The following is a 24,384-nucleotide window of genomic DNA, read 5'->3' on the forward strand; positions in this document are numbered from 1 at the left end:
GTTCTGAAAGCCATAGAACGATTGATGAATGCAGTGCCAAGATCTTACCATGCTGCTGTGTAGCAGGAGCAGGTCAATGTAGTCTAGACCAGTCAGAGAACCACGCACGAAAACGATAGAAATGTAGTCAAATTTATCCGTGGAGAAATGAGAATGCTTAGGCTGGTGGAGATGAGAATGCTTAGGTTGGTCTCCACCAGTATTGTGCAAAGTTGATCACATCAGCTAATTTTTCCAGCAGACTGCAAAGTTTATCATATCACTGTTGTTCCAGCAGATCTTTCAAAGTCAAGGTTCCAGTTCCACCATTGCTGGTCTAGTGTCTACTATCACCTGACCAATAGGAGGTTAATTAGTCCAAGAATTCAAGGTAAGACAACTCAGGCAGGCATTGTTTTCTTTTACAGTAAGGCACCTTAGTCAGACATTGTTGATGCCGAAAGCTAATTTGGACTCCGAAACAGCCAGAAGAAAACAATTGAACAACCGTAAGAAAATATAAGTATGGCTAGGAAGCATCTGGGGCGGCATTACGAAGACAAAGTCCAAGCCAATTGTACAAAATCCATCGGATCGACAACGCGTGTGAGTTACCTACTTCTACTTAATTACAAGATCCTTTGATCCTCAGGCGTGACAGATTGCTAGTGCATCGCGCTCAGGATCTTGTTCGCCGCACTGGTGTGGTCTGTGTTGAGAGTTCTACACTTGATATCGACGAACAGGTATGCAGGTAGTTTGCCTCAGCTTCTGCTCGCTCCACCTCGGTCTGTGTGGATTGCATGCAGATGTGGATGTGGATCCAGGGTCGACAAAACCTGGGGCATTGACATACCACCAGACACAACGATCTCTGCCAAACGGTGCAGAAATATGTCAGCGCCTTTTCACATGTTTTGGAGCAGATTAACAGACAAGACACCGAGAGGATAGAGTTTAGGAGTTACCAATGCCTTCACGCACAGAAAGATTAGGCCTTATCACATCCTTTGAGTTCACCATGAAGATATCACCAATGTAGAGATGGTTGGTCGGCACATAGACACAGTAAAGGTCCTCTTGACCAGAATAGCTCTGTTATGACATAATGAAGGGATATTACACATTCAGATGAGTCAAAGCTATACCTTAAATCAGAGCAAACAATAGAATGGTTTGCAAAAAAAAAACATTTATCATCATTTTGAGCATTCTATAAGTATTCATTTCCATCCTTTACAAGGTGAGTTAGTCAAATTTTGTGGTAAAACTGAATTTCAACATTCCACCATGAAAGGGTTCATACCGATCACAGGATAACATAACTGCATACTGAGCATAAAGAAAAATCATGAAAAATAGGTGTAAGCTAATCATCATTGGGAACTCAGTATAATAGTGAAGACCTGGAGCGAGACTGATGAAGTAATGAATCCAAATGCATATTCCCCAATACGGGGATGTCGTATGATGACTGCCTCCTTGAATGCCTGTTTGTTTTGATCTGTAAAAAGAAACAAAAATTTAGCGCATAAGCTACTCTGCAGATTGAATATCTTGATAACTGTGAATTTACCTGGCGATATAGCGGCACTAATTTGCTTAGATGCATTGTAGATATGGCGCACAAGTGGCATGCGCTTAATGATCCATTCACCAATGCCAAGAACAGATGCTCCAACCCAAGATGACATGAAGACTCCAACGAAAAATATGAAAGTAACAGAAGTGATGAAACCAAGACCTGGGGATTCAAATGAGTACAGTGGGAAATAAGCTGGATAGGCAATAAGCATCCTCCTTAGCAATGAATAAGTTACAAAATAATAACTGATTTCAACGACCCAATTTCATGTCAAGTTTCTCAGATTTTGCAGACATTTAAGAATCTAATGACTCAATAAACTAAAACTTCAAATGATTATCAAACTATGCACCTAAGTTTTTAGGTTCCGCATACAAATTACAAATAAAGCAGACTGTATAATAGACAACACCACAAAGTAACATATAATATAATAATAACACTACAGGATCAAACCCCAAAGTCGAAACAGGATGAAGCCAGTCATTTATTGAAGAAACTACAGCATAAGAGACAAACCATCCAAGAAATTCAGTATCAAAAGAAGCGGAATAATTTACATACCAAAAATGTTGATTCCCAATTGTGCATAGATTGGAGAGAAGAATCCATCAACAAAATGAATGAACCACCAGGTGAAGTAGAATGTTATCGCTATGGGGAAGAGAATCACACTGGCATTATCCCAGAAAAGAAAATCAAAACAGTATCAGTGTGTGCGTGAAAACAAAATGTTTATATAACATCATGGTAACATAATTTCAGACAGGTATTGAGTTTGAAGAATCTCCAGAAGCAGGACAGCTAGTAACGGTTGGTGTGCATATTCACTGGTCGTAGCAGAATAAGGATGCAACTTCGAGTATGGTTTATTAGGTTCAGCCAGTATTTCTAATGCCTGAATTGGTGTCTTCAAACCAATGCCAGACTTCACAAAAAGGAACAACATATGTCTTGCTGGACAACCAAACTACTCCCTCCGTTCGGAATTACTTGTCTCGGATATGGATGTATCTAGAACTAAAATACATATAGATACATCCATTTCTGCGACAAGTAATTCCGAACGGAGGGAGTAGATAACAGCAGAGGAGCATAATTGTCCAAATGAAGTTAACTGAAAATACTTGGATTTCCAAAAATCCCTGTTAATTGTGGCTTACGGGTTGGCAACTGGGGAAAATATGGTAACACATCTCCTCTGGGTTCTTGCCTCCCATTCTATTTGTTGAATAATACATAATGATGCACCAAATATGACCTATTTGATATTCCCTTGATCTCTTATGCTGATTCTTTTCAAAGAAAGAGATAAGACCCAGAACCAGAGTGGATATCACACTGAGACACTGTCCATACTATTTAGCTATGCTCCTGGCAACCTTATGAAAAAATCTGCCTAAATTATTTCTGAATCGGTAGTCACTGAAATTGAATGCTGGCAAGATCATACAGCTCTACCATCCGTTTAACATGACTTTTGTTTTGTGGGATATATCTTAGTAGAATGACTTACCACCCAGTCATGAATTTCTTTGAGGCCCAGCTGCGGACCACCTTATGGAAAGCCTGTATTGCCGAAAAGAGAAAGAGAAAAAGTTCAACATTAAGTTGTTCTAACCTCAGAAATACAAGCAAAGCTAACAAACATGAAGGGCATACATTGTGTGCAAGGCAAGTATCAAAAAGGAAAAGCATGAATGAACAAGAATAAAGAACATCAGCAATCTACTTTCATCTTTGTCAGATAATGATTGGTCCGAATTTTCTGTCAGCGCGGCAAGCACCCTAGGCAGATTAACAATCACTCAAGGTTCTAAAAAAAAGCATTTATGCACTGTATGTTTGCCTTCTGTATGGGGATTGTAACATTATAACATCATAATATGTTCCTCCAAGGGAGTTAAATAAAGCAATTTCTCCTCAAATTCATCGCTAAGAAGATATAAATATTACCCTCAAATTGCACCAAAAGAGTGATCGAGCTCATCACCAATTTGACCACTCGATCCAATAGTTAGCTTCAGCACAACAAACACTCACCAAGGGTCGACATCCTTAGTCCTACGAACTTGCAGCGTTTAACATAAACAGTCATTTCGAACCTACTTTCCGCACAATCAACAAATCCGACGACAATAAGCTGTGAGCCGCCAGAGGAATACCAACACAGACCGTGGACTGATTCCAACAGCCAGGCCACAGACCCGGAGCCGCAGTCGGACGACAGGGTAAACCCTAGGGGAACGAACGAGGCGTGAAGGGAAGGGGGGCGAACCTCGCGGCCGGTGGAGGAGAGCGCGGCGGAGGCGGAGGGGGAGGCGGCGGTCCTGTCCAGGTCGTCGTCGTCGCCCCCGGCGCGGGGGACCGAGCCGCCCCCGCCGCCGCCGGAGACGGGGATGAGGAGCTCGCGGTCGCGGTCGCGGCCGCCCATCGGGCTGAGGCTCCGCGGGGCCTTGTCGTCGCCCATCATCGGGGGCTCGGGCTCCGCGCGCGGTGGCCGGCGCGGGTCGTCGCGACCGATCGCCGTGGAATGGGGTGCGTGCCGGGTGCGGCAAACGGGCCAAGGCACGAGGGAGGGGAGGGGAGGGGAGAGGAGACGCTTTTTTTTTTCTTTCTTCTTCTTCTTCTTTTTCGCGTCTGCTTCTCGTTCGTTTTCGCGTGTCCTTTTCGTCGCGTTTAATTCCGTTAGCGGCCGTGAGCTGGCGAGCCGATCGCCGGCCCACCGTAGATTGGGCCACCGGGGCCCTCCGGCTGTACGTGGGAGATGAGGTGGCAGTTTGGATTCTCCCTAAAAAAAGTGGCATAGTATAGAACCTTCTTATTGATTTGTTCTTATCTTCGGGGGGCATCTGATCTTGGTTAAGAAAAAAAATACATTTGTCCTTGGTACAATTCCTTTTTCTTTTTGCCCAAAATGTTCTTACTACAATTCTTACAATGAGAAATGTTGACATATTTGGAGGGGACGAGTGCAAGCAAGGCATTCTCGACGATGTTCACTAATTTGTTCGAAAGATAATAAGAGCCATAATAAGAAGAATATTTGCGTGGGAGGTGGGGTTGACGATTTTCTAGCTGTGCAATTCACGGTCCTTTCATCCTCTTTATCACGTCCGAACGAGAAAAAAGATCTAAGATTTAATGAGCATGAGTGGCTACTCCCAAGCCATGAGGAGATCTCATGTGTTGACCGATAAGTTTGAAGAAGTTCATGCTATGATCATCATGCTTATGTGGAGAATCCAAGATATTCATACTGACTTGGTTCACGGTAAAATCATGTCCACCGGCTAAGGTTACAAGGAGTTATTTATATGGTTACTTGCGAGATTGTTCCAAATTTGACAATGGGGAGTTGAGAAGGTGGTAAAACAAAAGCAATCGATCACCTATTGTCGTCCCAGTTTGGTTACGCAAAAAGAATATTCTAAGACCTTGGTTGCACACTTGGTGGGTTGGCTGATCCCTTTCGGTCGACAGTCTGTCGAGGCGGACGAAGTTGTATGTACTTGTGTAAATGCACCTAGTGCCACCCCTAGTTGGTTTTAGAGTATTGACGACAAACCTAGTTGAGGGACTAATGTGTTTGTGAGAATTGCAGGATAACACAGGTAGAAGTCCCTCATTGATTCAGTTTTCCTACCAGAGATGACCCCTAAAAATGTATGAAGACATTGAAGTCAAAGGTGGTATGTGAAGACATTCACATTGAAGACTATGACAAGAGAAGACATCGCGTGAAGACTATGGAGCGCGAAGACTTAGCAGTTTCGTCGTTCTGTGGTTTTCTTTGTTGAGTCATAGGAACCACCGTACTGTTAAGTGGGGTCCAAGAAAACCAGTCAGAATGACTGAAGTGATGCTTAACCGAAATCCTATGTCTTCGAGTGAAGACTATGAGAGCAAATCTTGTCCAGAGTTGGATAAGTCAACTTTGCTTGTAGCCCAAGTAAAATTGTCGTGTGTGTTTGAAATCTGACCGTTGGAACACGTGTCAGTTCCTTAGTGACCCAGGGTCATTTCGGACAAATCAGGTCGGGTTGCCTAGTGGCTATAAATAGCCCACCCCCTACAACCATAAAGGGTTGGCTGCTCAGAGTTAAAGCACGGCTTATGTCGTTTGAGAGCAACCCACCTCGAAGTCTTTGAGAGAGAATTCCTTGAGAGGATAAAGCCCTACCACCGAGAGCCAAAGAGTGTTAGGCATCACTTAAGTCTTCCTGTCTGTGTGATCTGAAGACTTATTACACTTGAGGACTGTGAATCCTCCAGCCGGTTAGGCGTCGCGTTCTGAGCATCCAAGAGTCATTGTGGATCGCCGGTGAACGAAGTCTGTGAAGGTTTGGAAGTCTACCTTGAAGACTTACCAGAGTGATTGGGTGAGGTCTGTGTGACCTTAACTCAAGGGGAATACGGTGAGGACTAAGTGTCCTGAGCTGCGGTTCAGGACTAGGTGTCCGGGACTGTGTGTCCTCAGGTTTAAATACCTATCCGCCCTAACCAGACGTACAACTGTCACCGCAGTTGGAACTGGTCTACCAAACCTTTGTCTTCATCCCGCACACTAGTTCTATCTTTCTCATCTCTTTATTTACAGTTGGCTCTTGTGAAGTCAGTACCTATTTGCATTATCCATTTGACTTCACTGAGTGATTACTTGTTCTGATTGGCTTCACAATATCTTCCTACCTGATCCTTACTGCCTAGCTGCTATTAGTCATTGTGCTTTTACTTCATTGAATATTTGACTATGGTTTGCCTAGTGTAGTCTACCTTCCGCTGCATGGTAATAGATTTATTTCTATCGTCTGTCTTCGAAACTTACATGTTTTGAAGACCTTCATAAAAATCGCCTATTCACCCCCTCTAGTCGATCACTAGCACTTTCAACTTGGATGCTCCTCCGAGATCCCAATGAAGTGGTCATTTTTGCCGCATACACATACTTGTCTCACCACAACGATGTATTATAGTCTGAGACCAGTGCACTGCCTTTGCAATGGTCTAAGTTGTCCATTGTGATATAACCCGATTGCATAACTGATTTCAATATCATGTCATGCACTTCACTTGATCGATCTATTTACAGTCACTTGATGGCTGAGATTAGGCGCACATCTCATGTGTGCTTGTGAGTTTTTCCTCCTTAAAATTGAGCGTGATCACTATATGGTTGCTCAGAGAGTGTGGTTGTTGCCCTGACAGGCAGCCGGCTGCTCAGGCAACAATCTCAGCCTCAGGCCTCCTAAATCGGACGCCTGAGAGATCGCTACCTGTCCTAAATCGGACTCCTGAGAGATCGCTACCTAAGACAGGCAGCTTCTTCACGGAGGGAACCAAACAGGCCCTCAATGTCTAGCCAACTTATGGCAGATCAGGTGGTAGTTGCGCCATGTACTAGACTGTGTCTTATATATAGTATTAGTTGACTGTAATCCTATAGTTGATGAATAAAACTTGCTATTTTTCTAAAAAAACACAAGAGAAGCACAATACAAAATAGTTTTCCTAAGTCAATTGAGTTCTCATGAGTCCAAAATTGTTGGACTTTTATTAGTAAAAAACACAGATGGTGACTAAAACCTGCCGCGGATAAGACTACATACATATCACATAGGAGGCGAATGCCATGCGTATGATACTACAAAGAGATAATGTGAAGCCTAGTCTGAGCATGAGATTACGAAGAGATAGTGTGAAGCCTAATCGGAGCACCATGCATGGGACGCAACATCATCACGCTATGCGGCGTATGGGTGTATGACGGTGCGAGCTCAAACTCAAAGCGTTGAAGGATCATGCACAATGCCATCTTGGCCTCGAGCAACGCGAAGTTCTGGCCGATACAGATCCGTGGCCCCCAACCGAATGGGAAAAATGCGCCCGGGTCCTTGGACGCCTTGGAGATCCCCTTGGCAAACCTATCCGGGTTGAATTGGTGCACATCTTCTCCCCAAATGTCCGTGTCGTGGTGGATGTACAACACTGGCATCTCAAACATCACACCGGCTGGGTACGTGATGCCTCCAATCTCAATCTTCTTGTATGTTTTCCGGGTGAATACAGTAGCCGGTGGGTACAACCGAAGAACTTCATATAGAATCATTGTCACCTGCACATCATGTTAATAAGACATTGTACCTCTAGTTGCTTGTAGCAAATTAAGTAACTTCAAATTGGTACTCACAATTTTGAGCCGATTAACACCCTCATACTCGAGTTTGTGTTTTCCAAATAGGCCAAGAACCTCCTCCCTTGCACGGTCCTGCCACTCCGGGTGCATGCTAAGTACAATCATTGTCCATGTAAGCAATATTGATGTTGTCTCCATTCCTGCAAAATAGAACAACTTGCACTCCTCCATGACTTCATCTGATGACATTCCTAGGGTGGATTGGCCATTTTCATCTGTGTCTGTCATGTTAGACTCTAGTAATAAGCCGAGTAAGTCATCTTTTGTTCTTTCTCCTTCCTGAATAGCTTGCATCCTTTTTGCAATTATGCCCCGCAAGATGGACTCAATCTCGTTGTTAATTTGATGCATCCTTCGGTTATTTTTGGTAGGAAAGGACCTGAAAAATAAGGTTGTAAGGGAAAAGAATATCGCTCTGCTTAGGTAAATACTCCACCCGTCTCATAATATAAAAGCGTTTTGCAAGTTACATAACTTGCAAAACACTCTTATATTGTTGGACGGAGGAAGTAGATTATAGTAGTTGAGTAAATTTTACTGTTAAATGATTGCAGTATTACTACTTTTCATTTCACATATTTTGGTACACAGAGTCTAATGAAGTGCTAATGAACTTCAATTAGTAGTACCAGTCTACCAGCAAGTAGTTAGAAAAGAAAAGAAGTAGCAACTCACATGTAACCGGGAATCATAATCTTGCTGATCGCTGCCATGAATCGCCCAATTTGCTCAGTCTGCAGCTGAAAAATCCTTCTCCCTTCCAGGTAACTGCTGCCGAACGCCGTCTGCGAGATGACATCTCCGGTCAGGCTCTGGAGCTCCGGGCAGACATCCACCTCCCAGGAGCCGTCAGGCCCAAGGGACCGTTCCCACCGGCCAACGAGCTCCTCACAGCACGCAGTGAACGCCGGCAACATGAGCTGCAAATTAACCAAGCTCAGCAGCCCAGCCATGGATATCAAGAAGCACATAGACAGTGTGGAACAACAACTGCGTGAATGTGAGTGAGACATACACACCTTGAGCTTCTCGGCATGGAAGGCGGGGTTGAGGATCCTCCGGTGCTTGGCCCACCTGTCGCCCTCGTAGTTCCCCACCCCGTCGGCGAGCAGCCTGGTGAGCGCCGGGAACTTGAACTTCTCGACGTCGCGGGCGAGCTTGCTGGACATCACCTCCCGGACCAGGGCAGGGTCGGTGATGCTCACCTTGGGGACGGGACCGAACCAGGAGATGCACGGCGTGCCGTGCTCCTGGATGGTGCTGTAGAGGAACGGCATGGCGCGGGGGCCGACGTTGTGGCAGCGCGGCGGCATCGGCGGCCCCGACGACGCCGCCTTGGTCTGCCGGGCGTAGTCGTTGACGTCGCCGAGGAGGAAGCGGTACCGCGTGCCGGGGAGGCCCTGCGCACGGAGCGCCCGCTCCAGCCGCCTAGGCCGCCACCACAGCTGGTCGAGCAGCCGGGCGGCTTGCCAGAGGAGCACCGCGGCCACGAGGCCGCCGCAGATCCATGACAGTACTGAGAGTGCAGCCGGACTACTCATCCACGGTCCTGGATCCATTACTCTGCTCCTCACTCGTCAGAGGAGCTAGTGGTGGGTGAGAAGAAGGTGATGTTTACAGGATAGCGAAGTGCAGGACTGGATTGGTGATGTTTTTGGTCAGAATTCTGGATATATAGAGGTCTCACTGGACAGTGAGGTCTCAAGTGTCCCTTTGTTTAAGGTTTCTTGCACCACGGTTGATGGTGCGCCATGGCGATATGTCGGTCAAAGAAAGCCACAAATGTCAATGGCTTGGTTCCAAAGGAGTAGGGATCTTGGCAAATTCCATTTGGGATCTTGGTGGATAAATTAAAGGGGACGAAGGAGGATGGCCCCCCACGCACCATGCGGTTGCAGTTTCATGGCTGCTTCCTCCTGCTTGTGTGAGGTCAGAGCATACGACATACCTGGGGCTTGCACCGACCAGAAATTATCAGTTCACAGTGTGTACAAATGGCAATCGTCGAACAGTAAGATGGACACCTGCCGATAACTATGCACTAAGCAGCACAAAGGGTGTACATTTCTAACCCAAGAAATGCACAAGTGGAGGAGCTGGTGGTTAAAATGTGAGCCTTTGGGCTTTAAAATGTGTAAACCGCCGTGTTGCATGTTTCTATACATGAAACTTACACAGAAACATTTTTACGCAGTTTCAGGCTTCCAAATGTGCAAACTACCCATTTGCACATTTTAACCACCAAAAAGTTGTAAAAATATAGGTTTCAAAGAATAAATTGCACAAATCAAATACTTTGTGTGTGTATTCATATCCATAGACACGAGAAACTAATAGAAAAATACTAGAATACCTCGACTACCTAACTCTGTCGTTTCTTGAGTAACAGAAGCATAGTGTAATGGCGTCTCCAAAGCCGACCCGCAGATTTTCTCCCACATCCGTCCGTGGACAGGCGGAACCAGTCGGTAGACACGGATGTAGGAGGCGGCCATCCAATGATGTCAACATATACTTCAACAACTTTTTAAACCAACTAGACGAAATTCATGCAAACCAGGTGGATTTTTATATGAACCGGAAGAGATTTATGCAAATAAGGTGGATTTCATATAAACATGACGAAATTCATTACATTACAGACATACTTCAACTAAAAGCGGAGCACGTCTGACACTGGAGTTATAATTACGGACATACTTCTATTCTAGACCTAAACTAAATGATCGCCGGCGCCTGTTCCCCATGTCAGACCATGATCCCCGAGAACTGAAGCTTCATCTTCTCCAGTTCTGCCTCGACGCTCTCCAGCTCCCTTCCGGAGCCCCGGGAAGTGAAATTGTCCGCCTCCACGTCGTCGCCAAGCGACTAATCGGACGACGATGCTCAGCCCACCAAGCTTGGCTTAAACAGAAGGGGAGCAGCGATGGCCTTTTAGGATCCCGAGCAGCGGCAACCAACTGTGCGCTACTCTTCCTCGCTGCCAGCGGCGCCGGCGGACGTGCCGTCTTCATGGTCGTGGCGGCTGGGCACGGCCTCGCTGGAGTCAGCGATGTCCTCCGCGTCGTCGGTCTTGCCCCACACCTCATCTGTCGCCTCGTCGAACTCCTTGTAGGTGGCCTCCAGTTCCGCCTAATGCTGGTGGTATTGCCAGCCGGCAAGGCGGATGTTTCGAGCGGTAGGACTTGAGCAGCGCCGCTTGCTCCGCCACGTCCGCATCCGACGCGATCTCCCTAACGGCGTTGAGCTGCTCCTCCGCCTGCTGGTGCTCCTGGAGGAGCTGGTGGTTGTAGGCGGCGTCGGCATGTGCCTCCCGGAACTGCTCCTCTTGCACCATGTCCATATAATGGGCATGGACCTCACCGATGATCATGGTGCAATGCACCGGCAAGGGTGGCGCCGGCTTATCCTGGGCCACGTCCACCATTGGGACGTCGTCGGCCTCCGGCCGGCTGCCTACCGGCCAGCTAGCAGCAATGGCGGCCATCTCCTTCTTCTGCTCCGGCGACAGTCGGTCCTAGAGAGCTTTGGACCGCGAGGAGGCCATGGTGGGATGGTGCGGAAGAGGAGAAAAGGACTGGAGGAGGATGAATGTGACTATGGCCGGGGTTGCAGTTTATATAGCGGGCGAGTCGGCAATGGTGGGCGGCAGAGGGATGGACGGGTGGCGCTGGAGTAGCCGCCTCGGGAACATGTGTCATTAATGTGGGCATCAGACGGATGGACAGACAACCATGGTGTCGTTTTAACACGGAGTAGTCGCGTCCACCGGGAAACGGCACGATTGGTGCTCTCTCGGCCGATGCGCCGGTTCAATGCTGGTGCCAGTGAGAGGTCATGTCTGCTCTGGCTGGCATGAATGCGGCACTGACAATATGGAGCGGTGCTGACCGTTTCGGGCAAGAAGCACGCGCGGACGAGGGAGGGGGTTTGGATGGGCCAGGGCGATCAGAGGCGGACTTGGCAACGGCCCGGACGCCTGCAAAGCCCCCCACATTTGTCTCCGATTTGTGGGAAAAACACATCCGGACCGTCGAGCGGACCAATAAAGGCCCGCGTTGAATGGCTTCCGTGGTCCGAACGTATGCGGGCGATTTGGGGGTCAGGCGCTGGAGATGCCCTAACTACCTAACAACACGTTTTATTCCTAAAGGTGCAATATTTTAAAATAAATAACTGTCTGATAAACCACATCACATTCTTAATTGATCTTGAATGACGAAAATTCTCTATCTGATAAAGCAGAACTCTCTCAAACTTTGTTTTCCCTCGCTGATACGATTTTTGTTCCAACATGGTTTGTGAGTGTAGATAAACGATAAAAAAACATTGTACAAAAATTACATGACAATGGAGTTCCCCTTATTATTACATTTATAATGCTTCATCTGCCACGGGTCAACAATGAAAGAAAAACAAACAGGGTAATGGGAAGGCTAGTGACGACCTCAATCAAACTCAAGCTGGTCTCAAGTATTACAATTGCAGCTCAAACTAAGTGGACTCTCATCATCCAAATTATAGGAATGTTGGTAGGCTTCAGCACAATAACACGTTATGCCAAACCCGTAGAAACCAAACTGCAATGTTTCGTCACCAAATTGTACTATTACGAGAACAACATTTTTCATTATTCAGTAAGTCAGGAAAACAACTACGCATACACATCAGAGATCGGGAGTCGAAAGCTGCGAAGCCTGGCCTCTCATCTCCTCATCAGAGTCTGCAGGGCGAAGTGCTTGCTCTTCTCCTCATCTCTCTACTAAATCCCGATGGACCGGTGCACGACACCGTCCCACTTCCTCGGGGCAAGCTGCTGGACGAGATTGATGGCCTCAACAACGGGTTCGGCTCCTCTGCAGTCACGTTATTACTGCACGGATACTGTACCAACCCACATCAGCCATCCATTTAAATCTGACGGCTCTCATTACCCCCACTTGATTCTGTTAATAAATGGAAACAAACAGCTAATTATGTGGTAGAAAATCTCGTACGGCTGCAGGATTGCCGCCAAACAGAACCTGGCGCCAAACAAAACACACCCTGATAACCTCCTTGGCGCCAAACAGCGATCTCTTTGCCTTTGTCCCGCTCATCTTCCTCGTTCCTCCTGTTCGTCCTTGTAAAATAATATGACAAAGGTACGTTGATCTGTGATCTGTATGTTGACCGGTGATCTGTACGTGGCGCAGATCAACTCCCTTTTGCCCTATCTTTCTTCTGATTGTCCTCCATGTTCCGAGCGCAACCAAGGCAAGCTAAGGAGACGAACCCCGGCACAGATCAACTCCCTTTTGCCATATCTTTCTTCTGATCGTCCTTCATGTTCAGAGCGAAACCAAGGCAAGCTGATCCGTAGGCGATAAAGATTCTCCTAGCAACAAAAAAGAAGACAATTAATCTGAAGGTATGTGACATATGCTCTGATTGTATTCATGTTCTCAAGGCACACAATTTGTAGATTGAGTTTGCTATGCTACTATTTTCTTAATGGAGGATGATAAGGGCAAGATGCAAAACTTATTTTCTGCATCTTTTAGATTATGTTAGAGTGAAAAAAATTAATAGAAGTGATCTCAATTGTTTTGGACAAGCTCAAGATAAAATGCATGAATGTATTCAAATATTTGCTTGTAAGACAGATGATTTGCTCATCAAGTCCTGGGATTTCCAAAACATGACAGGAGATTAATGCAGATGGTCTCCTTTTTGTTGTCCTTCTCCTAGCAACAAAAACGAAGAGAAAGTCTAATGGAGAATATGACTAGCTGTAATGAGGATGCTAACAGGTACCGACAATTTTGTTAAATTCTCAGGTTATATCACCTTATGATTGTAGTGTAAACATACAAACAAATAAGTTATGTGTAACTTTTACAGGACAAATGTGGTTCCTAGTTGGATGCCTCAGATTGGTATGAAATTCAATTCCACAAAAGAGGCTTGGAACTTTTGGACATGTTATGGAGGTCATATTGGTTTTGATGTAAGGATAAATTATGAAAACAAGAGCAAACTCGATGGAGTAATCACCTCAGCAAGATATGTTTGTTCCAATGAGGGCTACAGAAGAAAAGACAAAAGGGATAATAATACAAAGCGTCCTCGTGCAGAAACAAGGACCGGCTGCAATGTTCGAATGGGAATTACTATAGACCGAGAAGCACGAAATTATGAGGTGCATGAGTTAGTTGTTGAACACAACCATGTCTTGCAATTACCTGGGACAAGCCACTTGATGCCATCACAGAGGAAGATTTCAGCCTTGCAAGCATTTGAAATTGAAACAGCAGATGATTCAGGAATTGTACCGAGAAAAGCCCATGAGTTTGCAAGTCGACAAGTTGGTGGTCCACTGAACCTTGGCTACACATGTCGTGATCGCAAGAACCACTTGCAAACCAGGCGACAAAGGGACTTGATGTATGGTGAAGCTGGAAGTATGCTCAAGTATTTTAGAGATAAAAAGAATGAGAATCCTGCATTTGAATATGACATGCAACTAGATTGCGATGAAAATATAGCAAATATCTTTTGGGCTGATGCAAGGATGATAATTGACTATGCTCATTTCGGTGATGTTGTTACCTTCGATACAACATTTGGGACAAACAAAGAGTACAGACCCTTCGGTGTGTTTGTTGGTTTCAACCATTTTAGAGAAATGGTCATTTTTGGTGCTGCACTTTTATATGATGAGACATTTGAATCATTCAAATGGTTGTTCAACACGTTCCTATCAGTGCATAACAAAAAGCAACCAAGAACAATCTTTACTGATCAAGATGTAGCAATGGGTAATGCAATTCAGGCAGTATTTACCGAAGCATGGCATGGATTGTGCACTTTTCACATAATGCAAAATGCCATCAGGCACTTACCTCATAAGAAAAAAGACGAGGATGGACCAAATGTACTTGCTGATTTCAGTGCTTGCATGTACAAGTATGAGGAAGAGGAAGCCTTTGAAGACGCTTTCAATGCCATAAGAAGCAATGTGGAAACACAAACTTGGTTGGACAGCATCTACAAAGTAAAAGAGAAAAGGGCAAGATGTTACATGAGGAATGCTTACACTATAGGCATGAGAAGCACACAATTAAGTGAGAGCTTGAACAGTGACTTGAAAGACCATCTAAAGTCTGGTCTTGACATCCTTCGGTTTTTCAAGCACGTAGAGAGGGTTGTGCAAGGAAAAAGAGATAACGAGGTAAATGAGGAATATGAGTCTAGGAAAAAATTACCTAGAGTCAGAATGAGGACTCCTATGGTAATACAAGCAAGCAAAGTTTACACGCCACACATATTTGAAGATTTTCAGAATGAATATGAAAGATCCATCTCAGCATACATCAAGCTATCGGTACAACACAATGTTTATACTGTTGCGATTGCAAGTCTTGACCCAGAATTTTCATATGAAGAAGAGTGCAAAGTTCTTGTAGACTATGAAGAGCAAAAGGTTCTATGCAATTGTGGGCAATTTGAAAGAGTTGGTATATTGTGTAGTCATGCTCTAAAAGCCCTTGACGTCATGAATATTAAATATCTTCCAGGCCACTATATTTTGAAGCGATGGACTCGAGAAGCACGAAGTGGAACTATTCAAAACAGTCATGGAAACATTGTTTTGGAAGACCCTAGATCGGAAGATAGGCAACAGTTGAAGTTTTTCATGCACGATTTCCATGGCATAGCTTCCCAAGCAGTTGCATCAAAAGAGTGCATCAAACTAGTAGATGATGCTTTGAGGATTCTTAGGAAGCAAGTTGAAGAAAAAGCTCCTACTACTACATGCACAACTGAAGATATATCTAAAGAACCTGAGGATTGTCTACAAGCCGCTTGCCTAAAGAAAAAAGAAATTCCGAAGAAGAATTCGAGACGAAAGAAATCATGGCTTGACAACCAGCACCCCAATAAAAAGAAGAAGGAGACAAATAAAGTTGTACCAAAAAATCAAACTCATCCGGTAAATGTCTTGCACCTATCTAACGAGAGTACTTGCTAAAAAACACTAATATAGAAACAACTTAATATAGACTAATATTTGCTCGGTTTTCTTTTCATAGAGAAGAGAGAATGACATTCCACTGGCACAATACCAATCACCTAAAGAGCAAATGGCTGGAACAAGTGCAAATGGATTGCAAGAGTATGGGCACTATGCTCGTTTATTGATGGTATTTCACTTATCATGTCTAAAATTCCTTAAATCCAGTGTTAGGCAATATGATTTCTTGTCTAATCAGTTATGTCTCCCTTTAATTTCAGAGTGAAGCCGGTGATCTTTGGGACTTGCAAAACTATCATGGGATATGACAATAGGTTGATGCATGTGTGTTGTGCTGTCTTGTTAGATCGACAGATGATGCAGAAGGGATAATTGAATCGGCACACATAAGGCGCAATCAGTTGACCGTTGATTGCTCGTCATTTCCAATCAGTTTAATTTCAGTTAACTCTTGGTTTATGAAGACATGCACAATCAGTTTAATTTCAGTTAGTTGCAACACTGATCTGTTGAGTGCTCATCATTTTTAATATTTCCAGTAACATATCTACAGATATGTACTGAAGTATGTTTTTTTATCTCCATATAGGGTGTACAATCAGATACAACATGGACTGCTAGTAGCCTAGTACCACTAGTTGATTATAAGCATGGGCACTACTTCTTCAGCTAGTGATCTAAATAATTTGACAGAGACGCAAGTGACCACAAAGTTACTGAAATTAAACTCAGTACACATGCATGTACCTCTACTGGCTACTGACTAATCATATGGCCGCAATTAATGGATGATCAAACAATCACATGCTCTCACTTGCTCTGCTTTCACTCTTCTAACATCAAGAAAGCAGCAGTACAAGACGAACAAACAATGAAGAAAGAAAGAAATCAGTTCTAATTAACAGGCTAACAGCAAGTAATTCACCTGCTGCGTGACGACCATTGGGTTCTGCTATTGGGGCTTGGTCGCTTGGCCGGGCAGGAGGGCTGTTTTTCCATTGGATTTGACCGGATTTGGCCGGAGACGCGCCGCTGCCGCCAGACGCTTCCTGCGGCCGAAGAATCTTGGGGCGCCCATCATGGAGGGTGTCACAGCGGTCGAGGAAGCGCGGCGGCCCAGGCATGCCCCTCCTCCCCTTCCAGGTCGCTGCTTGCCGTCGTCGTCGGGCTCGTTGAGCTCGCCGTTGTGCGGCATCAGCGTCCCAGGTCGATTCGCGCAACACCTTCATCCCCGGCCATTCCTTGCAGCAGCCGGTAGAAGCCATGGGGCACGGGGATGGATAAGAAGCAGCGCAAAGAGGTGAGCCTATGAAGGAAAATGCATCGCCGGAGCAGTACAGGCTGACCGGATTAGCTTGCGTTGGGGAATAACAGTGGCCAGACCTCTCTAGAGGAAGGAGATAAGACAGAGAGAGGCGAACAGTGTGGCGTGTGGGTCTTTTTTATTTTTTTATGAGTGGCCGGTGCGAGATTTGTCACACAGCGATTGAGCCATTGGATTAAAATGAACGATGGATCCTAGCAGCTACAGCACGCGTGCAGTAATAACGTGACTGTAGAGGAGCCGAACCCTCAACAACCATCTCGGACACGTTGGGCAGACGACGTTAGGTTCTATGGTTGGTCCAGTCGCAGGTTCCTATGTGAGCTTTGGGTGGGTGCCACCATTTGAGCGGGACGGGAAGGCCCTTTTCGGTGGTGGATGGATGGTGGTGTGTCACATCCGACCTTTCCGAGGGCACATCAAGGCACACCATTGTCCTCTACCTGAGTTAAAAGCAGAAAACTACCACATTTGTGGTGATTTGCAAAAGACCACCAAATCGGCAATCCGTTGCAAAAATCGCTGGGTTCGCACTAAACTTATTGCAGAAAGCACTGATCAGGTGATTTGGCCCATTTAACCACTTTCTGACAGGTAGGGCCAATTTGTAAGGACTTGGCAAAATAATTACATACACACCCCTGGATCCAAAAAAGCACGCAATCAACCCCCTGCTCCCAACCCCCTATTCTCGATCCGCTCGAGAGGAGGCAACAACCGCCTACACTCGCACCCGACCGCACCGCCCCCATCGGCTCCCGTCGCCGCGACCGGAAGCCCACCATCGGCCCCACCTTTCATCATCTCTTCCTCCGTGCCATGCGTCTTCCACGATGCCAGACAGGACCTCCGGCAGAGCTCGCGCCCCTGACCTCCGGTGAGGCGTCGTCCCTCTGCCAGCGATGAGCTGGACGCTCTGAGCCGTCGTGCCCTTCTCCTACCCGACGAGTGCACGCACCACCTGGATCTGAGGGGCCTCGGCTACCCCGACCTCTGCGGCCAGTCCATGGCATGGACGTCGTCTCTCCTGGACAAGGACGAGAAACAGGACTGTCACACCCCGATTGAGAATTTGTGGAGGATTTTGATCTAGATCTCACGAACATGAGGGGAAAGTAGGCGCCCGCTAGGGTTTTGTATTACTATAAGATATATGCTTTGAGTAATGAAATGGTCTCATGAATAAACGATGCATTACAAGACGTTGGGTGTGAGCTTTATAACTCAGCTGGCACTGGGTGACGGCTACAGTGGCGTAGATGAAATGCTACAGGAAACGGACGAAACGGTACAGTGGGACGACAAGCATCGCGAGCCGTACAATTATCGGTTCGAAGGTGAATCTGGGCCAGTTGTTAACTGAAGAAGAGAAACACTTGTTAACTGAAGATGCAGACCTGACAATGCTCCCGTGCGAAATCGAGCTTGTCCTCAAGGAGGTGATCTGTTGAACCAGCGATCAATGGTCACTTTGAAGAATGCAGGGAATGTCTTCTTCATGAATGCCACGTCTTCCCATGACGCTTCATCAGGTGGCAAGTTTGCCCATTGGACGAGCCACTGGACCACCAGCAGGTTGTTGCGCGGTACCTGGCGAGTCTCCAAAACCAGGACTGGTTCAGTAAGTATCATGCCGTCTGCTCGAACCAGAGGAAGGTCAGTGCAAGGAATAGTTGATTGCCCAACGTGCTTCTTCAACTGGCTGACGTGAAACACCGGGTGGATGTTGGTGCTGTCAGGTAAGAGGAGCTTGTAAGCGACTCGTCCCACTTTAGCTGTGACACGGAAGGGCCCGTAGTATTTGCTCTGTAGCTTAATGTGAGAGCGCGCGCCGAAAGAATTCAGATGGTAGGGTTGCATCTTGAGATATACCATGTCACCTACTTCTAGTACTCTCAGTGCGTTTACGATCTGCGTACTTCTTCATGCGTGCTTGAGCTGCAGTTAAGTCGGTTTTCAGGTGCTGGAGTAGTGCCTCTCTGTCAGTGAAGAACTGCTGAGCTTCTGTTGTCAGGTTATCCGGCAGAATGTTCTCGCAAATATTGAGAGGTGGGTATCCATAGGCTGCTTCGAACAATGTTTTCTGTAGAGAGGAATGTTATGAGGTGTTGTACCAGTACTCTGCCATGGATAGATGTTGTGCCCACTTCTTGGGCTGAGTTGATGTCAGGCATCGCAGGTAGTTTTCAATGCATTGGTTCACGCGCTCCGTTTGGCCATCCGACTGCGGGTGGTATGCAGAACTGTAGCGCAGTTCAGTGCCCATCCCCTTAAACATGTCTTGCCAGATTTGACTGATAAAAATGCAGTCACAGTCAGAGACAATGGATAGTGGAGGGCCATGTAGTTTCAGTACATTGTCGATGAATGCAGTGGCCACCGTGTGGGCAGTATATGGATGAGAGAGAGGGATAAAGTGAGCAAACTTGGATAATCTGTCAACCACCACAAATATGACATCCTTTCCCTGAGATTTAGGCAGGCCCTCGATGAAATCCATACTGATGTGTGTCCAAACCATATCAGGAAGTGGAAGGGGATCTAAATACCCAGGGTAAGGGAAATTTTCTCCCTTGTTCTTCTGACGGATAAGGCATTTAGAGACAAACTTGTCCACCTCTTGCTTGAGACCTGACCAGTAGAAGATTTGCTTGATTCTGTGATATGTAGCTTTCATACCTGAGTGGCCTCCCAAAGCAGAAGCATGAAGTGCAGCCAGAAGTTTCTTTCTCAAAGATAAATCCTTGCCGACATAAATTCTTCCTTTGTGTCTGATAATGCCAGAATGCAGAGTGTTTTGGTTCACTGAATGGTCAGGGGATAGCAGGAGCTTTTCCAGGAGAGATTGGCAAGTGCCGTCATTTGGCATAGGACTTTTCTACTACAGAAATCCACTGTGGAGTGACCAGGGAAATAGCCAAGAGTGAGGTTTTTCTTGATAGGGCATCAGCAACAATGTTTTCCTTGCCCTTTTTGTACTACAGAGTAAAGTTAAACTCTAGGAGCTTCAACATCAGTTTGTGTTGTATGCTGGTGTTCCTTTTGATTTGTCATAAATTGCAGACTCTGGTGGTCTGTTTTTATGATGAGATCATTGCCCAGGAAGTAGTGCCTCCATTTCTTTAAAGCAGCCAGAATTGCTAGTGCTTCCTTCTCATAAGTGGACAGGGCAGCATTCTTTGGACAGAGGGAGGAGCTGTAATATGCTATTGGTTTCCCTTGCTGCATCATTACTGCTCCTATCCCAGTTCCAGAAGCATCTGTCTCCAGGACAAAGGGCTCAGTAAAATTTGGTAGGGCTAGCACTGGGGCATTAGTCACTGCTTGTTTCAACTGTTGGAAAGCACTAGTTTGTTCGTCAGTCTAGGAGAAACTGTCTTTCTTGAGCACATCATGCAAAGGTCTGGCTATGGATCCAAAGTTCTTGACAAATCTTCTATAATATCCACAGAGGCCCAAGAATCCTCTGAGTTGTTTGGATGTAGTGGGAATGGGCCAGTCAACCACTTCTGCCACTTTAGAGGGATCAGTAGCAACTCCCTCAGCAGAAATAACATGCCCCAAGTAATCTATTTGTGTAACTGCAATTACACACTTGGAGAGTTTGGCATATGATACATCTCCAACGTATCTATAATTTTTGATTGTTCCATCCTATTATATTATCTGTTTTGGATGTTTATGGGCTTTATTAAACACTTTTATATTATTTTTGGGACTAACCTATTAACCCAGGGCCCAGTGCCAATTTCTGTTTTTTTTCCTTGTTTTAGTGTTTCGCATAAAAGGAATATCAAACGGAGTCCAAATGGAATGAAACCTTCGGGAGCATGATTTTTGGAACGAACATGATCTAGGAGACTTGGAGTTGAAGTCAAGGAAGCTTCGAGGTGGCCACGAGGCAGGGAGGCGTGCCTGCCCCCTGGGCGCGCCTCCACCCTCATGGGCCCCTCGTGGCTCCCCTGACCGACTTCTTTCACCTATATATATCCATATACCTAAAAACATCGGGGAGCAAAATAGATCGGGAGTTCCGCTGCCAGAAGCCTCCGTAGCCACCGAAAACTAATCTAGACCCATTCTGGCACCCTGCCGAAGGGGGGAATCCCTCTCCAGTGGCCATCTTCATCATCCTAGCCCTCTCCATGACGAGGAGGGAGTAGTTCACCCTCGGGGCTGAGGGTATGTACCAGTAGCTATGTGTTTGATCTCTCTTTCTCTCTCTTGTGTTCTTGAGGTGGTACGATCTTGATGTATCGCGAGCTTTGCTATTATAGTTGGATCTTATGATGTTTCTCCCCCTCTACTCTATTGTGATGAATTGAGTTTTCCCTTTGAAGTTATTGAAGGAAATATGCCCTAGAGGCAATAATAAAGTTATTATTTATTTCCTTATATCATGATAAATGTTTATTATTCATGCTAGAATTGTATTAACCGGAAACATAATACATGTGTGAATACATAGACAAACAGAGTATCACTAGTATGCCTCTACTTGACTAGCTCGTTAATCAAAGATGGTTATGTTTCCTAACCATGAACAAGGAGTTGTTATTTGATTAACAGGATCACATCATTAAGTGAATGATCTGATTGACATGACCCATTCCATTAGCTTAGCACCCGATCGTTTAGTATGTTGCTATTGCTTTCTTCATGACTTATACATGTTCCTATAACTATGAGATTATGCAACTCCCGTTTGCCGGAGGAACACTTTGTGTGCTACCAAACGTCACAACGTAACTGGGTGATTATAAAGGAGCTCCACAGGTGTCTCCAAAGGTATATGTTGGGTTGGCGTATTTCGAGATTAGGATTTGTCACTCCGATTGTCGGAGAGGTATCTCTGGGCCCTCTCGGTAATGCACATCACTTAAGCCTTGCAAGCATTGCAACTAATGAGTTAGTTGCGGGATGATGTATTACAGAACGAGTAAAGAGACTTGCCGGTAACGAGATTGAACTAGGTATTGGAATACCGACGATCGAATCTCGGGCAAGTAACATACCGATGACAAAGGGAACAACGTATGTTGTTATGCGGTCTGACCGATAAAGATCTTCGTAGAATATGTAGGAGCCAATATGGGCATCCAGGTCCCGCTATTGGTTATTGACCGGAGACATGTCTCGGTCATGTCTACATTGTTCTCGAACCCGTAGGGTCCGCACGCTTAAGGTTACGATGACAGTTATATTATGAGTTTATGCATTTTGATGTACCGAAGTTTGTTCGGAGTCCCGGATGTGATCACGGACATGACGAGGAGTCTCGAAATGGTCGAGACATAAAGATTGATATATTGGAAGCCTATGTTTGGATATCGGAAGTGTTCCGGGTGAAATCGGGATTTTACCGGAGTACCGGGAGGTTACCGGAACCCCCCGGGAGCTATATGGGCCATAGTGGGCCTTAGTGGAAAAGAGAAGAGGCAGCCCAACATAGGCCGCGCGCCCCTCCCCTCCCTTGGTCCGAATAGGACAAGGAGAGGGGGCCGGCCCCTCTCTCTCTTTTCCCCCCTCCGCGAATCCTATTCCAACTAGGATTGGGGGGGGGGGAATCCTACTCCCAGAGGGAGTAGGACTCTCCTGGCGCGCCTCTCCTAGGCCGGCCGCACCCCCCCTTTAGTCCTTTATATACGGAGGCAGGGGCACCCAGAAAGACACAAGTTGATCCACGTGATCTTATTCTTAGCCGTGTGCGGCGGCCCCAGCCACCATAGTCCTCGATAATATTGTAGCGGTGCTTAGGCGAAGCCCTGCAGCAGTAGTGCATCAAGATCGTCACCACGCCGTCGTGCTGACGGAACTCTTCCCCGACACTTTGCTGGATCGGAGTCCGGGGATCGTCATCGAGCTGAACGTGTGCTAGAACTCGGAGGTGCCGTAGTTTCGGTGCTTGATCGGTCGGGCCGTGGAGACGTACGACTACATCAACCAAACGCTTCCGTTGTCGATCTACTAGGGTACGTAGATCATACTCTCCCCTCTCGTTGCTATGCATCACATGATCTTGCGTGTGCGTAGGAAAATTTTGAAATTACTACGTTCCCCAACAGTGGCATCCGAGCCTAGGTTTTATATGTTGATGTTATATGCACGAGTAGAACACAAGTGAGTTGTGGGCGATATAAGTCATACTGCTTACCAGCATGTCATACTTTGGTTCGGCGGTATTGTTGGATGAAGCGGCCCGGACCGACATTACGCGTACGCTTACGCAAGACCGGTTCTCCCGACGTGCTTTGCACAGAGGTGGCTTGCGGGTGACAGTTTCTCCAACTTTAGTTGAATCGAGTGTGGCTACGCCCGGTCCTTGCGAAGGTTAAAACAGCACCAACTTGACAAACTATCGTTGTGGTTTTGATGCGTAGGTAAGATTAGTTCTTGCTTAAGCCCGTAGCAGCCACGTAAAACTTGCAACAACAAAGTAGAGGACGTCTAACTTGTTTTTGCAGGGCATGTTGTGATGTGATATGGTCAAGACATGATGCTGATTTTTATTGTATGAGATGATCATGTTTTGTAACCGAGTTATCGGCAACTGGCAGGAGCCATATGGTTGTCGTTTTATTGTATGCAATGCAATCGCGATGTAATGCTTTACTTTATCACTAAGCGGTAGCGATAGTCGTGGAAGCACAAGCTTGGCGAGACGACAACGATGCTACGATGGAGATCAAGGTGTCGCGCCGGTGACGATGGTGATCACGACGGTGCTTCGGAGATGGAGATCACAAGCACAAGATGATGATGGCCATATCATATCACTTATATTGATTGCATGTGATGTTTATCTTTTATGCATCTTATCTTGCTTTGATTGACGGTAGCATTATAAGATGATCTCTCACTAATTATCAAGAAGTGTTCTCCCTGAGTATGCACCGTTGCGAAAGTTCTTCGTGCTGAGACACCACGTGATGATCGGGTGTGATAGGCTCTACATTCAAATACAACGGGTGCAAAACAGTTGCACACGCGGAATACTCAGGTTATACTTGACGAGCCAAGCATATACAGATATGGCCTCGGAACACGGAGACCGAAAGGTCGAGCGTGAATCATATAGTAGATATGATCAACATAGTGATGTTCACCAATGAAACTACTCCATCTCACGTGATGATCGGACATGGTTTAGTTGATTTGGATCACGTAATCACTTAGAGGATTAGAGGGATGTCTATCTAAGTGGGAGTTCTTTAAGTAAATTAACTGAACTTAAATTTATCATGAAACTTAGTACCTGATAAGTATCTTGCTTGTTTATGCTT

At 45.9% G+C, this 24,384-nt stretch overlaps 3 protein-coding genes across 3 annotated transcripts; all 3 read right to left on the reverse strand.

The window, feature by feature from the left end:
* Positions 1–364: 364 nt before the first annotated feature.
* LOC123063967 (protein LIKE COV 1) lies at positions 365–4,185 on the reverse strand. The gene is made up of 7 exons (XM_044487701.1): positions 3,843–4,185; positions 3,081–3,133; positions 2,129–2,238; positions 1,556–1,723; positions 1,386–1,483; positions 948–1,074; positions 365–853 (listed from the first exon to the last, which is right to left on the reverse strand). Exons 1-7 carry the CDS (start codon positions 4,035–4,037, stop codon positions 744–746), a joined length of 861 nt encoding a protein of 286 aa, XP_044343636.1. The 5' UTR covers positions 4,038–4,185; the 3' UTR covers positions 365–743.
* A 2,825-nt stretch (positions 4,186–7,010) lies between these two features.
* On the reverse strand, positions 7,011–9,532 carry LOC123063983 (cytochrome P450 72A15). Its single transcript, XM_044487702.1, has 4 exons — positions 8,780–9,532; positions 8,436–8,680; positions 7,755–8,139; positions 7,011–7,679 (listed from the first exon to the last, which is right to left on the reverse strand). The coding sequence occupies exons 1-4, from the start codon at positions 9,317–9,319 to the stop codon at positions 7,248–7,250; spliced, it is 1,602 nt and encodes a 533-aa protein (XP_044343637.1). The 5' UTR covers positions 9,320–9,532; the 3' UTR covers positions 7,011–7,247.
* A 4,641-nt stretch (positions 9,533–14,173) lies between these two features.
* Positions 14,174–17,002, reverse strand: LOC123179859 (uncharacterized). The gene is made up of 3 exons (XM_044591758.1): positions 16,703–17,002; positions 14,645–14,789; positions 14,174–14,499 (listed from the first exon to the last, which is right to left on the reverse strand). Exons 1-3 carry the CDS (start codon positions 16,899–16,901, stop codon positions 14,331–14,333), a joined length of 513 nt encoding a protein of 170 aa, XP_044447693.1. The 5' UTR covers positions 16,902–17,002; the 3' UTR covers positions 14,174–14,330.
* Positions 17,003–24,384: the final 7,382 nt, after the last annotated feature.

Source organism: Triticum aestivum, chromosome 1A, assembly GCF_018294505.1.
Source record: "Triticum aestivum cultivar Chinese Spring chromosome 1A, IWGSC CS RefSeq v2.1, whole genome shotgun sequence".
Taxonomy (NCBI): Eukaryota; Viridiplantae; Streptophyta; class Magnoliopsida; order Poales; family Poaceae; genus Triticum; species Triticum aestivum.